The 18,332-nt window shown below is 36.8% G+C and overlaps 1 protein-coding gene across 1 annotated transcript in view; it reads right to left on the bottom strand.

Annotated features, from left to right (window-relative positions):
* Window positions 1–18,332, bottom strand: part of LOC138930752 (sodium/hydrogen exchanger 2-like) — a 72,004-nt gene that overhangs the window by 30,273 nt on the left and 23,399 nt on the right. The window contains exons 4-5 of the mRNA XM_070291194.1: window positions 10,514–10,731; window positions 5,696–5,892 (exon numbers count right to left, since the gene is read on the bottom strand). Coding sequence (XP_070147295.1) covers window positions 5,696–5,892; window positions 10,514–10,731 — 415 coding nt within the window. The remainder of the gene's footprint in view (window positions 1–5,695; window positions 5,893–10,513; window positions 10,732–18,332) is intronic.

Genomic DNA, 18,332 nt, shown 5'->3' with positions numbered 1-18,332 from the left:
TACTCCTTTCCCCTCAAGAAGAATAATGGGGTAAAAATGACCAAATCAGAATATCTCCAGTATATCACAGAAGAAAAACAACAACAACATGTTCTACTGATCATGGGCCAGGCACTCATTTACCTGAAGCATATCATGGCAATTTTATCAATATCTAAGGAAAAAAAATATATATATATATATGTAGGTATGTATGTATATAGTGTACTTTTGCTCTTTTCTCCCCAGTGGGACTTCATTCTCAAACAAAATTTAAATTTCTGCAAATATTTTCACCACTAGATGGTACTAGAATAACATGAGAAGTTCTCCAATGTACAATTTGTCTACAACTGCAATCATCCAACAATATCCCTCCAAAACACCTAAACCTCAAGACCCTCAATTAGGGTCTTAAATGGATTATAGTATTAATCAATGTTCAAACAAGAGATGTCAAGAGTGAATGTTGACATTCTAGGAATCAGCGAACTAAAATGGACTGGAATGGGTGAATTTAGCTCAGATGACCATTATATCTACTACTGCAGACAGGAATCCCTCAGAAGAAATGGAGTAGCCATCATGGTCAACAAAAGAGTCTAAAATGCAGTACTTGGATGCAATCTCAAAAACGACAGAATGATCTCTGTTCGTCTCCAAGGCAAACCATTCAATATCACTGTAATCCAAGTCTATGCCCGAACCAGTAACGCTGAAGGAGCTGAAGTTGAACTGTTCTATGAAGACCTACAAGACCTTTTAGAACTAACACCCCCAAAAGATGTGCTTTTCATTATAGGGGACTGGAATGCAAAAGTAGGAAGTCAAGAAACATCTGGAGTAACAGGCAAATTTGGCCTCGGAATGCGGAAAGAAGAAGGGCAAAGACTAATAGAGTTTTGCCAAGAAAATGCACTGCTCAGAGCAAACACCCTCTTCCAACAACACAAAAGAATACTCCACACATGGACATCACTAGATGGTCAACACCAAAATCAGATTGATTATATTCTTTGCAGCCAAGATGGAGAAGCTCTATACAGTCAACAAAAACACGATCAGGAGCTGACTGTGGCTCAGATCATGAACTCCTTTTTACCAAATTCAGATTCAAATTGAAGAAAGTAGGGAAAACCGCTAGACCATTCAGGTATGATCTAAATCAAATCCCTTATGATTATACAGTGGAAGTGAGAAACAGATTTAAAGGCCTATATCTGATAGATAGAGTGTCTGATGAAATATGGAATGAGGTTCGTGACATTGTACAGGAGACAGGGATCAAGACCATCCCCATGAAAATGAAATGCAAAAAAGCAGATTGGCTGTCTGGGGAAGCCTTACAAATTGCTGTGAAAAGAAGAGAAGTGAAAAGCAAAGGAGAAAAGGAAAGATATAAGCATCTGAATGCAGAGTTTCAAAGAATAGCAAGAAGAAATAAGAGAGCCTTCTTCAGCGACCAGTGCAAAGAAATAGAGGAAAAGAACAGAATGGGAAAGACTAGAGATCTCTTCAAGAAAATTAGAGATATCAAGGGAACATTTCATGCAAAGATGGGCTGGATAAAGGACAGAAATGGTATGGACCTAACAGAAGCAGAAGATATTACAAAGAGGTGGCAAGAATACACAGAAGAACTGTACAAAAAAGATCTTCACGACCCAGATAATCACGGTGGTGTGATCACTAATCTAGAGCCAGACATCCTGGAATGTGAAGTCAAGTGGGCCTTAGAAACCATTACTACAAACAAAGCTAGTGGAGGTGATGGAATTCCAGTTTAGCTATTTTAAATCCTGGATGATGATGCTGTGAAAGTGCTGCACTTAATATGCCATCAAATTTGGAAAACTCAGCAGTGGCCAGAAGACTGGAAAAGGTCAATTTTAACTCCAATCCCAAAGAAAGGCAATGCCAAAGAATACTCAAACTACTGGACAATTGCACTCATCTCACATGCTAGTAAACTAATGCTCAAAATTCTCCAAGCCAGGCTTCAGCAATATGTGAACCTTAAATTCCTGATGTTCAAGCTGGTTTTAGAAAAGGCAGAGAAACCAGAGATCAAATTGCCAACATCTGCTGGATCATGGAAAAAGCAAGAGAGTTCCAGAAAAAGATCTATTTCTGCTTTATTGATTATGCAAAGCCTTTGACTGTGTGGATCACAATAAACTGTGGAAAACTCTGAGAGAGATGGGAATACCAGACCACCTGACCTGCCTCTTGAGAAATCTGTATGCAGGTCAGGAAGCAAGAGTTAGAACTGGACATGGAACAACAGACTGGTTCCAAGTAGGAAAAGGAGTACGTCAAGGCTGTATATTTTCACCCTGCTTATTTAACTTCTATGCAGAGCACATCATAAGAAACACTGGACTGCCGGGGTCCAGCCCCGGTGGATCCAGGGAATTCGAAGGGTGGACGGCGTCTGCGTGGAAAGACTTGTTTGTTTATTAATGTAAGATTAGATTAAGAAACTATAGTGTAGTAAGAAGATTAAGTGGAGGAAGAGGGCTGGATAGCTTGGTTTATGCGGAAGGCCAATAAAATTCCAGACAAGGAATTTGCACCATCTACGTTGGGCCACTGGCGCCCACTTGAATATCTAAGGGTGCCTCGCCTTAAGCTCCCTTTCGTGCGGGTCTTAACAGCCAGGGCAAGTAAGTAGACCTGGCGAGCCTCCGCGCCCCAGGTGGAGATTCAGCCTGAAGTTAAAGTAAAGAGCAGAGAGAGGGAGAGAGAGAGAAGAAGAAAGAGACAGAGAGACCCGGGGGGAGCCAGAGCCCCAAGAAACCAGGCCGGGAGACTAGTTAGAGAAACTGGTCCAAGAAGCTGGCCCCATCCTTTATTGTTCAGAAGGCCTTTTATACTTTTTATAAAACACAGAGATCAATGGGTAACACAAAATTATGTAGCTTTCGCAGCTCAGACTCTTTCTATACATCATTTTGTATACAAAAGGTCTCAGGTGATTTACATTATCTTCTGGCCAAGAGGCTTGTTAACACTTTTTGGCTCTCTTCCTTAATGAATGTTAATCTTGTTTCCCCTGAAGTGTTTTTCTTTAATCTACATCTCCTTAAAGCATTAAAGTTACATCTCTATAGAACAAAGGTGCAGTGGGATATAACAAAGAAGGTACTTAACTCAAAGATCTAATGTTGTTAATACAAGGTCTACTACTTGTTTTTCTGTATACCAACTATATCTACAAATAAAAATTTGGCAGCAAGCATTGACTCAACAAATGAAACTTTTAATCAGTCCTATTCTAAAGATTTTGACTCCTCGGAAGCCCCTACATTCCTAGGATGTTTTAAGCTTCTTGTGCCTCCTGCGGTCAGGAGGCCTCAAACAATCACATGCACAGCTGTAGGAGTCCTGCAGGCAGGCTAGAAAGCCATCAGAGGAGTATTTGGATTGAAACACTCTTTCAAATGCGGAAGACTAAAGCCCTGAATTGACTTTTTCCAGAAAATGTCAGAAGAGTAGAAAAGCAGAGCACAAAAGCTGGCAGATTTTTGTTGGGGTACATGCTTAGGAATTTCCAGAGGGGTCCCTGAAGTCTGAGCACGCCTTGCGTATGTCAGCTTCCTTCCTCATGACCTTGTCACGGACGGGATTCCTCACACTGGCTCCCGGCACTGGACTGGAAGAAACACAAGCTGGAATCAAGATTGCTGAGAGAAATATCAATAACCTCAGATATGCAGATGACACCACCCTTATGGCAGAAAGTGAAGAGGAACTAAAAAGCCTCTTGATGGAAGTGAAAGAGGAGAGCAAAAAAGTTGGCTTAAAGCTCAGCATTTGCAAAACGAAGATCATGGCATCCAGTCCCATCACTTCATGGGAAATAGACGGGGGAACCATGGAAACAGTGTAAGACTTTATTTTTGGGGGGCTTCAAAATCACTGCAGATGGTGAGTGCAGCCATGAAATTAAAAAACGCTTACTCCTTGGAAGAAAAGTTATGACCAACATAGATAGCATATTTAAAAGCAGAGACATTACTTTGCCGACTAAGTTCTGCCTTGTCAGTGCTATGGTTTTTCCAGTAGTCATGTATGGATGTGAGAGTTGGACTGTGAAGAAGGCTGAGCACTGAAGAATTGATGCTTTTGAACTGTGGTGTTGGAGAAGACTCTTAAGAGTCCCTTGGACTGCAAGGAGATCCAACCAGTCCATTCTGAAGGAGATTAGCCCTGGGATTTCTTTGGAAGGAATGATGCTAAAGCTGAAACTCCAGTCCTTTGGCCACCTGATGCAAAGAGTTGACTCTTTGGAAAAGACTCTGATGTTGAGAGGGATTGGGGGCAGGAGGAGAAGGGGATGACAGAAGATGAGATGGCTGGATGGCATCATGGACTCAATGACCGTGAATCTGAGTGAACTCCAGGAGTTGGTGATGGAGAGGGAGGTCTGGTGTGCTGCGATTCATGGGGTCACAAAGAGTTGGACACGACTGAGCAACTGAACTGAACTGAACTAATCAGTGGGAAAATGTAAATGTCAATGATGACGTCTCTAGGAGTAAGATGCATTTGAATATTTGGAGGAAATGTAAAATCAAAGGAGACTATTAGAGAGCTTCTCTGGTGACTCAGACAGTCAAGAGTGTGCCTACAATGCAGGAGACCTGGGTTCAAACCCTGGGTCAGGAAGATCTCCTGGAGAAAGGAATGGCAACCCACTCCAATATTCTTGCCTGGAGAATTCCATGGACAGAGGAGCCGAGTTAGCCTCAGGCCATGCGGTTGCAAAGAGTCAAGCATGACAGAGTGACTAACATTTCATTTCATTTCATTTCATGACTATTATTGATATAGTATCAGAGATATTAAGTAAGAACTCTAAAACATATAGGAATTGTAAGTTTTTTCTTTAAAATGACTTCGTATTTTGAAGTAGTATTGTGCTACATGATACATATTAAAGTGAAAATCAGTTAACCAGATAAAAGCACAATTTGATTTGGGACAGGTTTAATAAAATTCATTAAGTTTTAAATTATATTTATAAGCACTCAATCTTAGTCAGTTGTTTACAAACAAAATAAAACATTCAAAACCTAAACAATTATCTCACCCATTCTACAGAAATGAGTATTTTAAAGAGAAGCCTGCCAAATTCTCATCTTCTGACTTGTCTTCTCCCACTACACAAACACACACACATATTCACCATCATCATTCTAGTTAAAACTTTCTAGCCAAAATTTGAAATACTATCTCATTAAGTTGCTGAATATATTTTAAGATATTTTTTCCAATATTCTTTTGGCCAACTGTATAAAATCAAACTGCAGTAAATTGGGGATTAAAAAGAAATGATCATATGGACAGGATAAAGAAAAAATTCAAGAGAAAATCTTCTTTAGAATTAAATTCTTAAAGTATTTCATTCATTTCCTCCTCTGCACTCAACCCCAACCTTACCTTTTTAAGTAGCTAAAATGCAAGTTTTACTTGTAAAACTGTTGGTGTCAGCTACTTAAATAAATGGTACCTTCATCCATTTCCCTATTACTTTAAAAAGAAATATCTCAGCTTTGGCAAATGTTCTGTTTAAATTATTGTAGAGACTGTTTCACACGCTATAATTGTCTCTCCTAAATATAACTCAGTTCAAGACCTAGAAAGAGAATGTTGGACTACTCATATCCGTCTAAGTGGAAGATTTCAAATTGTGCTATTTTGTTTTGTTTACCTGAACAATAACAGTAAAGAGGATAACAACTGTGGTTGCTGCAATGAAGAGCTTCTTTCTGGAAAACTCTGGGAGCAGAAAAACAAGGGAGAAACAGATTGCTCCCCTCAGTCCTCCATAGGCTATAATAAATTGGTCCTTTCTGGTGACTGTATTCACATGACATTTGTTCACGAAGAAAGTCAGCACAAGAACGCCTAAATTTTTGAATAAGAAGAATACTTGAGTAATTAATCAACAGAAGGAAATGCTACAAATATAATAGTGTTAAACTAGATTGAAATTCTAAGGATTTGTGATGAATGATTTAAAAGCCTAAACGAAGTAAACTATTAAAAGATTTCCTCAGAGAGCTTTCTTTAAACAGCTACATTTTATTTTGTTTGTATTTTGGTTTTACCTTTGATTAGTTTTGTTTTTTTTTTTTTTTTTTAGAATGAAAGCAATGCATTTCTCTTCTTTAGGGCTATGTGGACTAATCTGGGGCATTCTGCAAAATAGTCTCTACAAACAGAAAATAACATTTCTCTTCATAAATGCTAGTGAGTAGACCCAACTAGTGAACTAAATGTTAAGTACTGTGACCTGTGTTGGTTTTAATCTTTAATGAGCCAGGATTCCATATTCCTCAAGGCTTCAAAAACAAGATATTTTTCCCCTGTTACCCAGAATCTAAAGTTCTGAGACTCAAGTCTCAGCCAAAGATTTTTACTTCTCACATTTGTTGGTAGTGTCAAAAAGTAGCCTTAAGCACAAGAGAAGTATTTTCTCATGTACCAGTACTATTTGAAGGGTTCCAGTTAAACCTTTATCCCACAGATCTTACTCCCAGTGATTATGTTTTGAGAATCTTATTGTGAATGAGTTTAGCAGATAATTTACTTCAAGACCAGAAAGGCAAAATTTCTTGCCAAGTGGGCTGGAAGTGGGTACTCTTACACAAAATTTGAGCTGAAATAAGTTGGTCAGCAGACAATTTAGCCAAAATTGATTTGTTTGGAAAAAATATCATATCCTTTCATTGTAGTATGGTATTGGCAATTTGGAGAGCCATGGGAGGAGTCTTGCAGCCTCTGTATATGACTGGGAATCTTGGTTCATTTTTCTGTTTTTAAAAACATTTTAATTTAATAGATATATTTTAAATAGTGCCAGAAAATGAAAGCATAGTCAAACTATTACAGCAGTCATAGTTAAATTAAAATAAATGAGAACTAAATCCACTGAAAGTTTAAGATATTTTAATTATCTTTTAAAAACTATCTCTTAGCTCTTTTAATTTTCTTTCATATTACTACAAAAGTAAAGGTAACTTTTAGAGAAAAACATAAATATGCAAAGGAAGCATATAGCACCTATATTTCCACCCATCCAGAGAGAAGAATTCCTAACACTTTGAGTCTGTTTCCAAAGCCACACATGACTGTTTATATCATTATTTTTCTAATAATAACTGCTTTATCTACACTTGAACATTTAAGATGTTCCAATGATGCCTAAATATATGTAATAAAATTTCTAATCAATCTTTTTCTGTATAGTTACCAGAATTCAAGGCTACTGACATTATATTTGAGACCAAGTTATCATTTTGATTAAACAGAAATTCATCCATCATATTTTGAGTCAAATTGCATTTTGGAAAAGTGAGATGAATTGCATTGACATTTTCAGAATGCTAACTTTATAATTTTATTATTTATTCTATGTGGATTCCCAAACCAAAGGAATGAAAATATTCTACTGAAACCTTCTAATTTAACAGACTTACAAAAAATATACATCATTTAATATAGCTAAAATCCAAAGGGGGGGGGGGGGAAACATGGCCTCCTATGGCCTGTACTCAGCTCATCTTTCCTCTGTCTATTTAGGCATAAAATTAACCTAAATCGTGATGTCAGGCTTAAAGGAAGTACAGATACTTCATTGATTTATGATAAAGATCTTTTGCTTTTCTCTTCTCATACCAAATATAGCAATTATCTACATATTTTAATTTAGATATAAAATGGTATTGGACAGAGGATTTGTTTCATCTCATGAATTTTCACACAAAGTTTCAAAAGGGAGGGGATATATGTATACCTATTGCTGATTCATGTTGAGGTTTTACAGAAAACAGCAAAATTCTGTAAAGCAATTATCCTTCAATTAAAAATTAATAAATTTTAAAAAGCTAAATTTACAAATCTATAGAAATCCTGGTGTTCATCTTTAATGTTTGCTCTTACTAGGCCTTAAAATTTTACTACTCTTTTTTTTTTTCAATTGAAATATAGTTGATTTATAGTGTTGTGTTATTTTCTATTGCACAACTAAGTGATTCACTTATACACACACACACATATATGTATATATATATGTATATATACATATATATATATATTCTTTTTCATATCTTTTACCCATTATGGTTTATTATAGGATATAGAATATAATTATCTGTACTATACAGTAGGATGCTGTTGTTTATCTATTTTATATATAGTAGTTTGTATCTGCTAATCCCAAACTCCTGATTTCTTCCTCTTCCCCCTCTTTTCCCCTTTGGTAATTATAGATCTCTTTCTATGTCTGTGAGTCTGTTTCATAAATAAGTTCATTTGTATCACATCTTAAATTCTACATTTAACTGATATCATATGATATAAATTAAGTATGATATAAACATACTAAACTTAGTATGATAACTTCTAAGTCCATCCATGTTACTGCAAATAGTATTCATTCTCTTTTCTGGCTGAGCAGTATTCCATTGTATACATGTACCAAATCTTCTTTATCCATCCATCAATAGGCATTTATGTCGCTTCTATGTCTTGGCTATTATAAATAGTGCTGCAATAAACATTGGGGTGCATGTACATTTTTGAATTATGGTTTGCTCCAGATATAGGCCCAGGAGTGGGACTGCTGGATCATATGATAGCTCTGTTTTTAGATTTCTGAGGAAACTCCATATCATTCTCCATAGTAGTTGTACCAATTTACATTCCCAGCAAAAGTGATTGAGAGTTCCCTTTTCTCAATCCCTTCTCCAGTATTTGTTATCTGTAGATCTTTAATGATGGTCATTTTGACCAATGTGAAATGCTATCTCATTGTAGTTTTGATTTGTATTTCTCTAATAATCAGCATCCACTGACTCAATGGACATGAATTTGAGCAAACTCAGGGAGACAGTGGAGAACAGAGGAGCCTGGTGTGCTGCAGTCCATGGGGTGGCAAAGAATTGGACATGACTCAGCGACTGAACAACAACAATAATTAGCAATATTGATCATATTTTCATGTGTCTATTGTCCATATGTATGTCTTCTTTGGAGAAATGTCTATTTAGGTCTTCTACCCGTTTTTTTGATTGAGTTGTTTTTTGTCATTGAGTTGTACAAGCTGTTTGTATATTTTGGAAATTAATCCCTTGTCAGTCACACCATGTGCAAATATTTTCTCCCATTCCATAGATTGTTTTGTTTTGTTTATGGTTTATTTTGCTGTGCAAAAGTTTCTAAATTTGATTCAGTTCCACTCATTTATTTCTGCTTTTATTTCTATTGCTTTGGGAGACTATAGGTCTTAACTTTTTATAGGAAAATATTTTCAGTTATTCTTGGCATTTTTGTTTCCATCAGCTATTTTTTATAGCACATGAGCACAAAGTAGACTTTTTGTTCAATTTTATTTAAAAAGACATTTAGATTAAAAATAATATTTTATAACTCTAGTGAGATTTTCCAGTGTGCTCAGAATAAATTAGAAATTGCCTTCTGTGAACTTGCATGACATTTAGCTTATAGTTTCACTGTTAGTGCCAACCTAAATACATTTCAATAGATAATAAAGCATACTCTGGCCAGTATTATTATTCATTCTTAAAATTACAAGCAAATGTGCCCTTTAGTGTTGCTGGGGTAATTTTCATAGTCTCCAAAGAAAAGTCTACAATGATTCTGTTCATGTGTTGAGGATGTGGAAAATAGAGATAGAAATGTCAAAAAATATGATAAACTATAAATTGTGTTTCTATACACACTATAACATGTAAGATTAAAGAGACAGCTTAATTTAAGTAACAATGAAGCTGTGATGTTTTTAGGATGAAAAATATGCTTACATGTGTATTTCACTTCAGTACCAGTGGAGTATATATTTTTTAATGTAAACACTGGATTAGAAGAGGGTTTGCATGCCTGCGTGGGTGCTCAGTCACTTCCAACTCCTTGTGACCCCATGGACTGCAGCCAGCCAGGCTTCTCCATCTATGAAATTTTCCAGACAAGAACACTGGAGTGGGTTGCCATTTCCTACTCCAGGGATCTTCCCTACCTACGGATCAAATTCAGGTCTTTTGCATCTCCTGCATTGGGGGCAGATCCTTTACCACTGGTGCCACCTGGAAAGCCCAATAATAATAGTACTAAAGAATAACATTTACTGAGAATTTATGATGTACCAGGCTGTATGCTAAACTCTTTGATTACCTTATATCATAAAATTCTCACAATAGTTGGCAAAAGTTTATAGTGTCAACTATTCTCATTTTACAGTTAAGGACTGTTACTTCTAGCATGATTATATGATTTTTTTCGAAGTCAAAAGGCTATGTAGTGAAGCTAGAATTTGAACTCAGTCTGATTTTAGAGCCAGTTTCTTAACCTTGCTATTATGGAGTCCCTGCATAAGTGAAGAATAGAAAACAGTCTACTTATGAAAAGTAAAGCAAATAAAGCATATCGGAATTTTAAATTTCTTGTTTCTAATGCAATCTCAAAACAAGCTGACACATTTTACATAAAAAAGCAATATTCACCATACCTAATGCTCTCCAAATAAGACAGAAAATGACAGTGAAACAAATGTAAGGCCAGTTCCATTCGTGGTTATTTCCAATGGTAGAAACACCAAGGAAGATGAAGATAAGAGTGTCACTAACACTGCTCCACATCTTCATGAAGTACTTGATAGTGGTATGGGATTTCTGAGAAATGTTAGCTTCCACATAGCGTTTCATGCTCATAGCACAGGCAATAACTCTAAAGAAGAGGAAAAAATCTGTAAGAGTAAATATTTGCATTTAACTGTAAGGGAAAGTAGTCACACAAATGTTGTTGAAGACTAAATTAGGATCTCTGTTACTCTAGATGCCTTACTCCATTCCAGAACTTAAAAAACATGCCATTTCCTCAGAATTTATACAATAACATTTCTAAGACAATCAAATGCTTAATTTTCAAAATAAATGGCAGCTTCTGTGTCCTTTTGTGTGCTGAGAATAATGTGTCTGCTTTATCATATTTAACATTGTCTAATCAGTCAGTCATTCAGTGTTTAGTCACTCAGTTTTGTCTGACTCTTTGCAATGCCATGGACCCTAGCCTGCTGGGCTCCTCTGTCCAAGGGATTCTACAGGCAAGAATACCGGAATGGATAGCCATTCCCTTCTGCAGGGGATCTTCCTGACCCGGGGCTCAGACCCAGATTTCCCTCATTACAGGCAAATTCTTTGCAGTCTGAGCCACCAGGGAAGCCCATTGCCTAATCAGTCTTCTTTAAATAGTGTTGCACTGACAGGTTCTAATAATTAGTTAGCATCAAATATGCTAAGAGGCAAGGGCTAATATGAGAAATAATACATACTTGTAGCCTCTAAAGCACTACTGTTATAAATAAAGCAATTTTTGATAATCAGGGAGTGTTTTACTGTTTTATTCTCTTCATTATGCTTTCAAGATTATGTAGTTATATTCCTGTTGAATAATCTTTTCCAAGCCTTACTCTAGAGTATTTTGTTGCACCTTTCAATCCATCAAAATGATTTATTGCCTGCAAGACTGCCTTCCCACTCTTATTCATTTAAGGGTCAGATATTTAGATATTTTCTTAACAACTGGGGAGCAGGGAAGGGGGGAAAACATTGTATATGAGATGAGCAATAACCTATTGCCACCCCATGCTAAATTATTTTTAAATTACTCTCTGCTGAAGATGTGGGGAGGAGTGATAGATATGGACACAATTGTATGAATTTTAGAAAGAAACATGTTCTACTACCTCTAATACAACCTTTCAAAAATGCAAAACTCCCAGAAAATGGCTCACATTAAAAGCCTTAAGGGTAAGAATGCCAAACTAGGAATCTGAGATGCAGACAGAGGAAGATATGATTCAGCTTTGTAAGTCCACATTTTTGCTCATGACTAGCCCAGACTAAACAAACAATAATAAATCTTGTGATACTCAAAGCATAAAAACCATCAGCTGCTAATCCTTAGTCTAAACCAATCTACATTGAAAATGGCCAAAGGATTACCATACGAAAAACACAAAGTAGTAGGTAAAACAGTGTTGAGCAAGGATCTAGATGTATAGATATACATTATTTTTCTATTATATATATATATATATATATAACTGAATCACTTTGCTGTACACTTGAAACTAACACAGTACTGTGAATCTACTATACTCCAATAAAGTTTTTAAACATTTCAGCTTTGGTTAAACCTGCACTCACAAAGGAGAGTTGAAAAGACTGATTCACCTTCAGCTCCCTTAATATCAGTAACATTTCTACTTATAGTTACCACAAGCCCTCTTGGATTGCTTCAGTCAGATTAAATCCAGGAAATTCAGTTAGAGGCACTGATTTAAGACAGTTAATGATTTAAAATGCCAGTAAGTGTAGCTAACATATGTATGTGCTTATTTTGTGGCAACTGTATATTATAGGTATTTTATTTATTTTATCTCAGTTAATTTTCACAATGATATTTATGAGATAGACATTGTTACTATTGAGAATGTCACAGGTGAATGAGGCCAGGAGAAATTAAATAACTTTCTCAAGATCACTTGGCTTGAAAGTAGCAGCTCTGGGATTCAATCTAATCAGTCTCTAGAACCCATGTCCTTGACCACCTTGTTATATATTTTACATATACACAATATATTTCAGTTGTGTGAATGATGTTCAATGTTTTTTAAATGTGACATGTTTAATCAACATGATGTTTTACTTTTCCATTTGTTTTGGAAGTTGGTTACCTTTCTTACTGACTTGCTTTTTATTTTTCTGTCATTAATTGGGTACTGAAATACTGACATTCAGCATCAGCCCAATATAAACCTCCCCCCCCTTTTTTTTTTAAGAAACACTATTAACTGTTTCATATTGAAAGAAATAGAATAAGAAGTTTGTCTGACTTTTCATTTCTTTTCGCCTCACAACAGCTTACATAAAGACTTTTTCAGTTGATAATTTCAATTTTTGAAGATATAATTTCAAATTATTTATTATACTTAAAATCAAGTATTGTTACCAACATATATGTTGGTTTTCTCTGTCAAGTTGCATTTTTCTCTCTAGTCAATTTATTTCTAAAGAGCTGTCTTTCCTGTCATTGTTATCTAATGTTGCTTCCTTCTTCTCTAAACAATTTTGGATTTTTTCCGGAAACTGGAAGAGTTCTTTGATGAAGTTCAGTATTCTAGGCCAACAGTTTTTTAATGTTTTTAATTGCTCTATTTTCATTTTATTCTCAACTGCTTTAGGTAGATAGGCTTGGTCAATTAGTAAATTACCAGCCTTTTAAAATGTAATAGACAACTATCTGCTCTCAATCTTTTGTAGAATTTTGCTTTCAGTTATAGTTCTTTGTGCAAATTTTGAAGGCAAAAACTGAGTTCCTGTATAAGTGTAGGTGTCTCATGAATGACCAGCTTTATTTGGCTAGTGAAAATTTATTTTTTTATATATTTTAAAACAATTCCTGGATAATGTTTAAAATATCTAAAATAATTGATAATCAAAAGCTTTAAGTGAACTGTCAAGTGCTAATTAATCTCAAGAGAATGTATTCCTTTAATACTTTCACTATGTTTAATAATTTTTCCTAAAAATAGCATTTGGTTACTTGATAAGTATCATAAATGTCTTGTTTTCCAACCTGTTACATGCAGGTTTTATTCTCATATCTTATTCTGTTAAAAAAAGAAAAGAAAGAAAGAAAGAAAAGAAAGCAGCTCAGTAGCCACAAATGTCCATTCTTGTGGGTCAATTTGTGATTCTTTGAGAGAAATGGAATAATGAAAACCTCAGGCAGTAAGATTTACATAGAGAATGAACTGAAATCCCTGTAATACTACATACTGTCTGGTGTCTTTCAGCACAAGACAGTTCTTCACTTGCATCTTTGAGTATCTTAGGGTTGGTAACCAATTAAGATATTATCTAGAATATATTATTGACAACTTACATGCACTATGACCACATCTAAAGCAATTTACAGTTGATAAACTGCTTAATATTTACTGAGAGGTATGCTGCATCGTGTGATTTTCCCTTCAAACAAGTCCTTACTCTAAATCACCTTATGATCTTAAGAAAAAAAAAATGTCACTCTGCCAGTACATATATTAAATTAGAAATATAATTTGCATATAAATTATTTTCAAAGATAAATTGTATTTTTCTTTCTTGTCTGTTTTCTACCATGTTGTTGTTCAGACACTCAGTCATGTCTGACTCTTTGCGACCCCATGGGCTGCAGCACAACAGCCTTCCTTGTCTTTCATCATCTTCTGTAGCTTGCTCAAACTCATGTCCATTGAGTTAGTGATGCCATTCAACCATCTCGACCTCTGTTGCCCCCTCTCATCCTTCCTTTAATCTCTCCCAGCATCAGGGTCTTTTCCAGTGAGTCAGTTTTTGCATCAGGTGGCTAAAGTCATGGAGGTTCAGCATCAGTACCTCCAATGAATACTCAGGGTTCATTTTCTTTGGGATTGATTGATTTGATCCCCTTGCTGTCCAAGGGACTCTCAAGAGTTTTCTTCAACACCACAGTTCAAATCAATTCTTTGGTGCTCAGCCTTCCTTATGTTCCAACTCTCTACTGGAAAAGTCATAGCTTTGACTATATGGACCTTTGCTAAACACGATGGCAGAGTAGAAGGATGTGTGCCAATCTTCTCCATTGAGGACTCCAAAATTACAGCTCACTGCTGAATAGCCATTTACAAAATGTTGGGTCCCACCAAAAAAAAAAAAAAGACATCCCATGTCCAAGGGCAAAGAAGAAGGCCCAACAAGATGGTAGGAGGGGTGACACAGAATTTAGAATCAAACTCCATATCCATCAGTGATGCTCAGAGGGCTCAAACAAAACCTTATGGACACGAGGAAGCAAGGACCCCACAAGAGACTGATCCAGACATGCCCTTGAGTGTTTAAGTGTCTCTTTCAGAGGCATGGGTCAGCAGTGGTCTGCTACAGTGACTGGGGCCCTGGCTGCAGCAGATCTGGAAGGCATGGTGTGTGAGCCCCACCATAGAGCCCCACCATAGAGCCCCTGAGCAGACAACCCACAAACTGGAGAACAATTATACCACTTAAGTTCTGTTGTGAAATTTCTAGGGTCCACAATAGATTTCCCAACCTGGGGATCTGGCAAAGGGACTGAGAAGTCCCAGGGAATTTGACTTTGAAGGCCAGTGGGATTTGATTACAGAACTTCCAGAGGACTGGGGAAACAGACTCTTTGAGGGCACAAACAAAACCTTGTGCACACAAGGACCCAGGATTAAGGAGCAGTGACCCCACAAGAGACTGAGCTTGGCTTGTCTATGAGTGTCGAGGAGTCTCCAGCAGTGGCATGGGTCGACAGAGGACTGTCGTGGGGTTAGGGGCAGTGAATACAACAGTCCTGGCATAATACCTCTTGAAGGAGGTCACTATTACTGCCATTGCCCCTACCATAGTTTTGCCTCAGGCAAAACTACAAGGAGGGAACACAGCCCCACCCATCAACAGAAAATTGGATTAAAGATTTACTAATCATGGCCCTGCCCATCAAAGCCAGAGACAGATTCATCCACAGCCAGTCCCTGCCATCAGGAAGCTTCCAGAAGCCTCTTATCTTTATCCATCAGAAGACAGACAGAATAGGAACAATTAAAGAAAACTAACTAAACTGATTGCTTTGATTATATCCTTGTCTAATGCAATGAAACTATGAGCCATGCCATGCAGGGCCACCTAAGATGGACGGGTCATGGTGGAGAGTTCTGACAAAACATGGTCCACTGGAGAAGGGAATGATAAACTACTTCAGTATTCTTGCCTTGAGGACCCCATGAACAAGATGAAAAGGCAAAAAGATATGACACTGAAAGATAAACTCCCTAGGTCGGTAAGTGCCCAATATGTTACTAGAAAAAAGTGGAGAAATAACTATAGAAAGAATGAAGGGATGGAGGCAAAGCAAAAATCACACCCAGTTGTGGATGTGACTGGTGATAGAAATAAAGCCAAATTTTGTAAAGAACAATATTGCGTAGGAACCTGGGATCTTAGGTCCATGAAGTATGGTAAATTGGAAGTGGTCAAACAGGAGATGGCAAAAGTGAACATCAACATTTTAGGATTCAGTGAATTAAAATTAACCGGAATGGGTGAATTTATCTAATGACATTATATCTATTACTGTGGGCAGGAATCCGTTAGAAGAAATGGAGTAGCCCTCATCATCAACAAAAGAGTCTGAAATGCAGTACTTGGGTCTAATCTCAAAAATGACAGAATGATAATTGTTTGTTTCAAAGGCAAACCATTCAGTATCACAGTAATCCAAGTCTATGCCCTAACCACTAAAGCCAAAGAAGCTGAAGTTGAATGGTTCTATGAAAATCTATGAGACTTTCTAGAGCTAACAACAACAAAAGATGTCCTTTTCTTCATAGGGGACTGGAACGTAACAGGAGGAAGTCAAGAGGTACCTGGAGTAGCAGGCAAGTTTGGCCTTGGAGTACAAAATGAAGCAGTGCAAAGGCTAACAGAGTTTTGCCAAGAGAATGAACTGGTCATAGCAAACACTCTCTTCTAACAACACAAGAGAAGACTCTACGCATGGACATCAGCAGAAAGTCAATACTGAAATCAGATTGTTTATATTCTTTGCAGCTGAAAATGGAGAATCTCTACATTGTCAGCCAAAACAAGACAGGGAGCTGACTACAGCTCAGATCATGAACTCCTTATTGCAAAATTCCGACTTAAATTGAAGAAAGTATGGAAAATGACTAGGCCATTCAGGTATGAACTAAATCAAATTCCTTCTGAGTATACAGTGGAAGTGACAAACAGATTCAAGGGATTAGATCAGTAGACAGAATGCCTGAAGAACTATGGACAGAGGTTCGTGACATTGTACAAGATGTGGTGATCAAGACCATGCCCCCAAAACAATAAATGCAAAAAGGCAAAATAGTTGTCTGAGGAGGCCTTACAAAGAGCTGAGTGAAGAAGACAAGTGAAAGGCAAAGAAGAAAAGGAAAGATATACCCATCTGAATGCAGATTTCCAAAGAATAACAGAGAGAGACAAGAAAGCCTTTTTAAGTGAACAATGAAAATAAATAGAGGAAAACAATAGAGATCTCTTCAAGGAAATTGGAGATACCAAGGGAACATTTCATGCAAAAGTGGGAACAATAAAGGACAGAAACAGTAAAGACATAACAGAAGCAGAAGATATTAAGAAGAGTGGACAAGAATACACAGAAAAATTCTTCAAAATTATCTTAATGACTCAGAAAACCTAATGGTGTGATCACTCACTTAGCATCAGACACCTTGGAGCATGAAGTCAAGTGGGCCTTAGGAAGCATCACTATGAGCAAAACTAGTGAAAATGATAGATTTTAAGCTGGGCTATTTCAAATCCTAAAAGATGATGCTGTGAAAGTGCTTCACTCAATATGCCAAAAAATTTGGAAAACTCAGCAGTGGCCACAGGACTGGGAATGGGCAATTGAAATTCCAATCCCAAAGAAGACCAATGCCAAAGAATATTCAAACTACCACACAATTGCTCTCATTTCACATGCTATCATGGCCATGCTCAAAATACTTCAAGTTAAGCTTCAATAGTACGTGGACAAAGAACTTACATATATACAAGCTGGATTTAGAAAAGACAGCGGAACCAGAGATCAAATTGCAACATTCGTTGGATCATAGAAAAAGCAAGATAATTCCAGAAAAACATCTACTTCTGCTTCATTGAGTACACTTAAGCCTTTGATTGTGTGTATCACAACAAACTGTGGAATATTCTTAAAGAGATTGGAATACCAGACCACATAACCTGCCTCCTTCAAAACCTGTATGCAGGTCAAGAAGCAACAGTGAGAATCAGACATCAAATGTCAGACTGGTTCCAAATTGTGAAAAGAGTACACCAAGGCTGTATATTATTACCCTGCTTGTGTAACTTATATGCAGAGTACATCATGAGAAATGCTGAGCTGAATGAAGCACAAGTTGAAATCAAGATTTACAGGAGAAATATCAATAACCTCAGATATGCAGATGACACCATCTTTATGGCAGAAAATGAAGAGGAATCAAAGAGCCTCTTGAAGAATATTAAAGAGAAGAGTGAAAAAGCTGACTTAAAAGTCAACATTCAAAAAATAAAGATCATGGTATCCAGTCCCATTACTTCATAACAAATAGATGAGGAAACAATGGAAACAGTGGCAGACTTTATTTTCTTGGGCTCCAAAATCACTGTGGACAGTGATTGAAGCCATGAAATTAAAAGACACTTATTCCTTGGGAAAACACACACACA

Source organism: Ovis canadensis, chromosome X, assembly GCF_042477335.2.
Source record: "Ovis canadensis isolate MfBH-ARS-UI-01 breed Bighorn chromosome X, ARS-UI_OviCan_v2, whole genome shotgun sequence".
NCBI lineage: Eukaryota > Metazoa > Chordata > Mammalia > Artiodactyla > Bovidae > Ovis > Ovis canadensis.
Note: the sequence above shows the minus strand (reverse complement) of the source record. Positions and strands in the feature narration are given on the sequence as shown.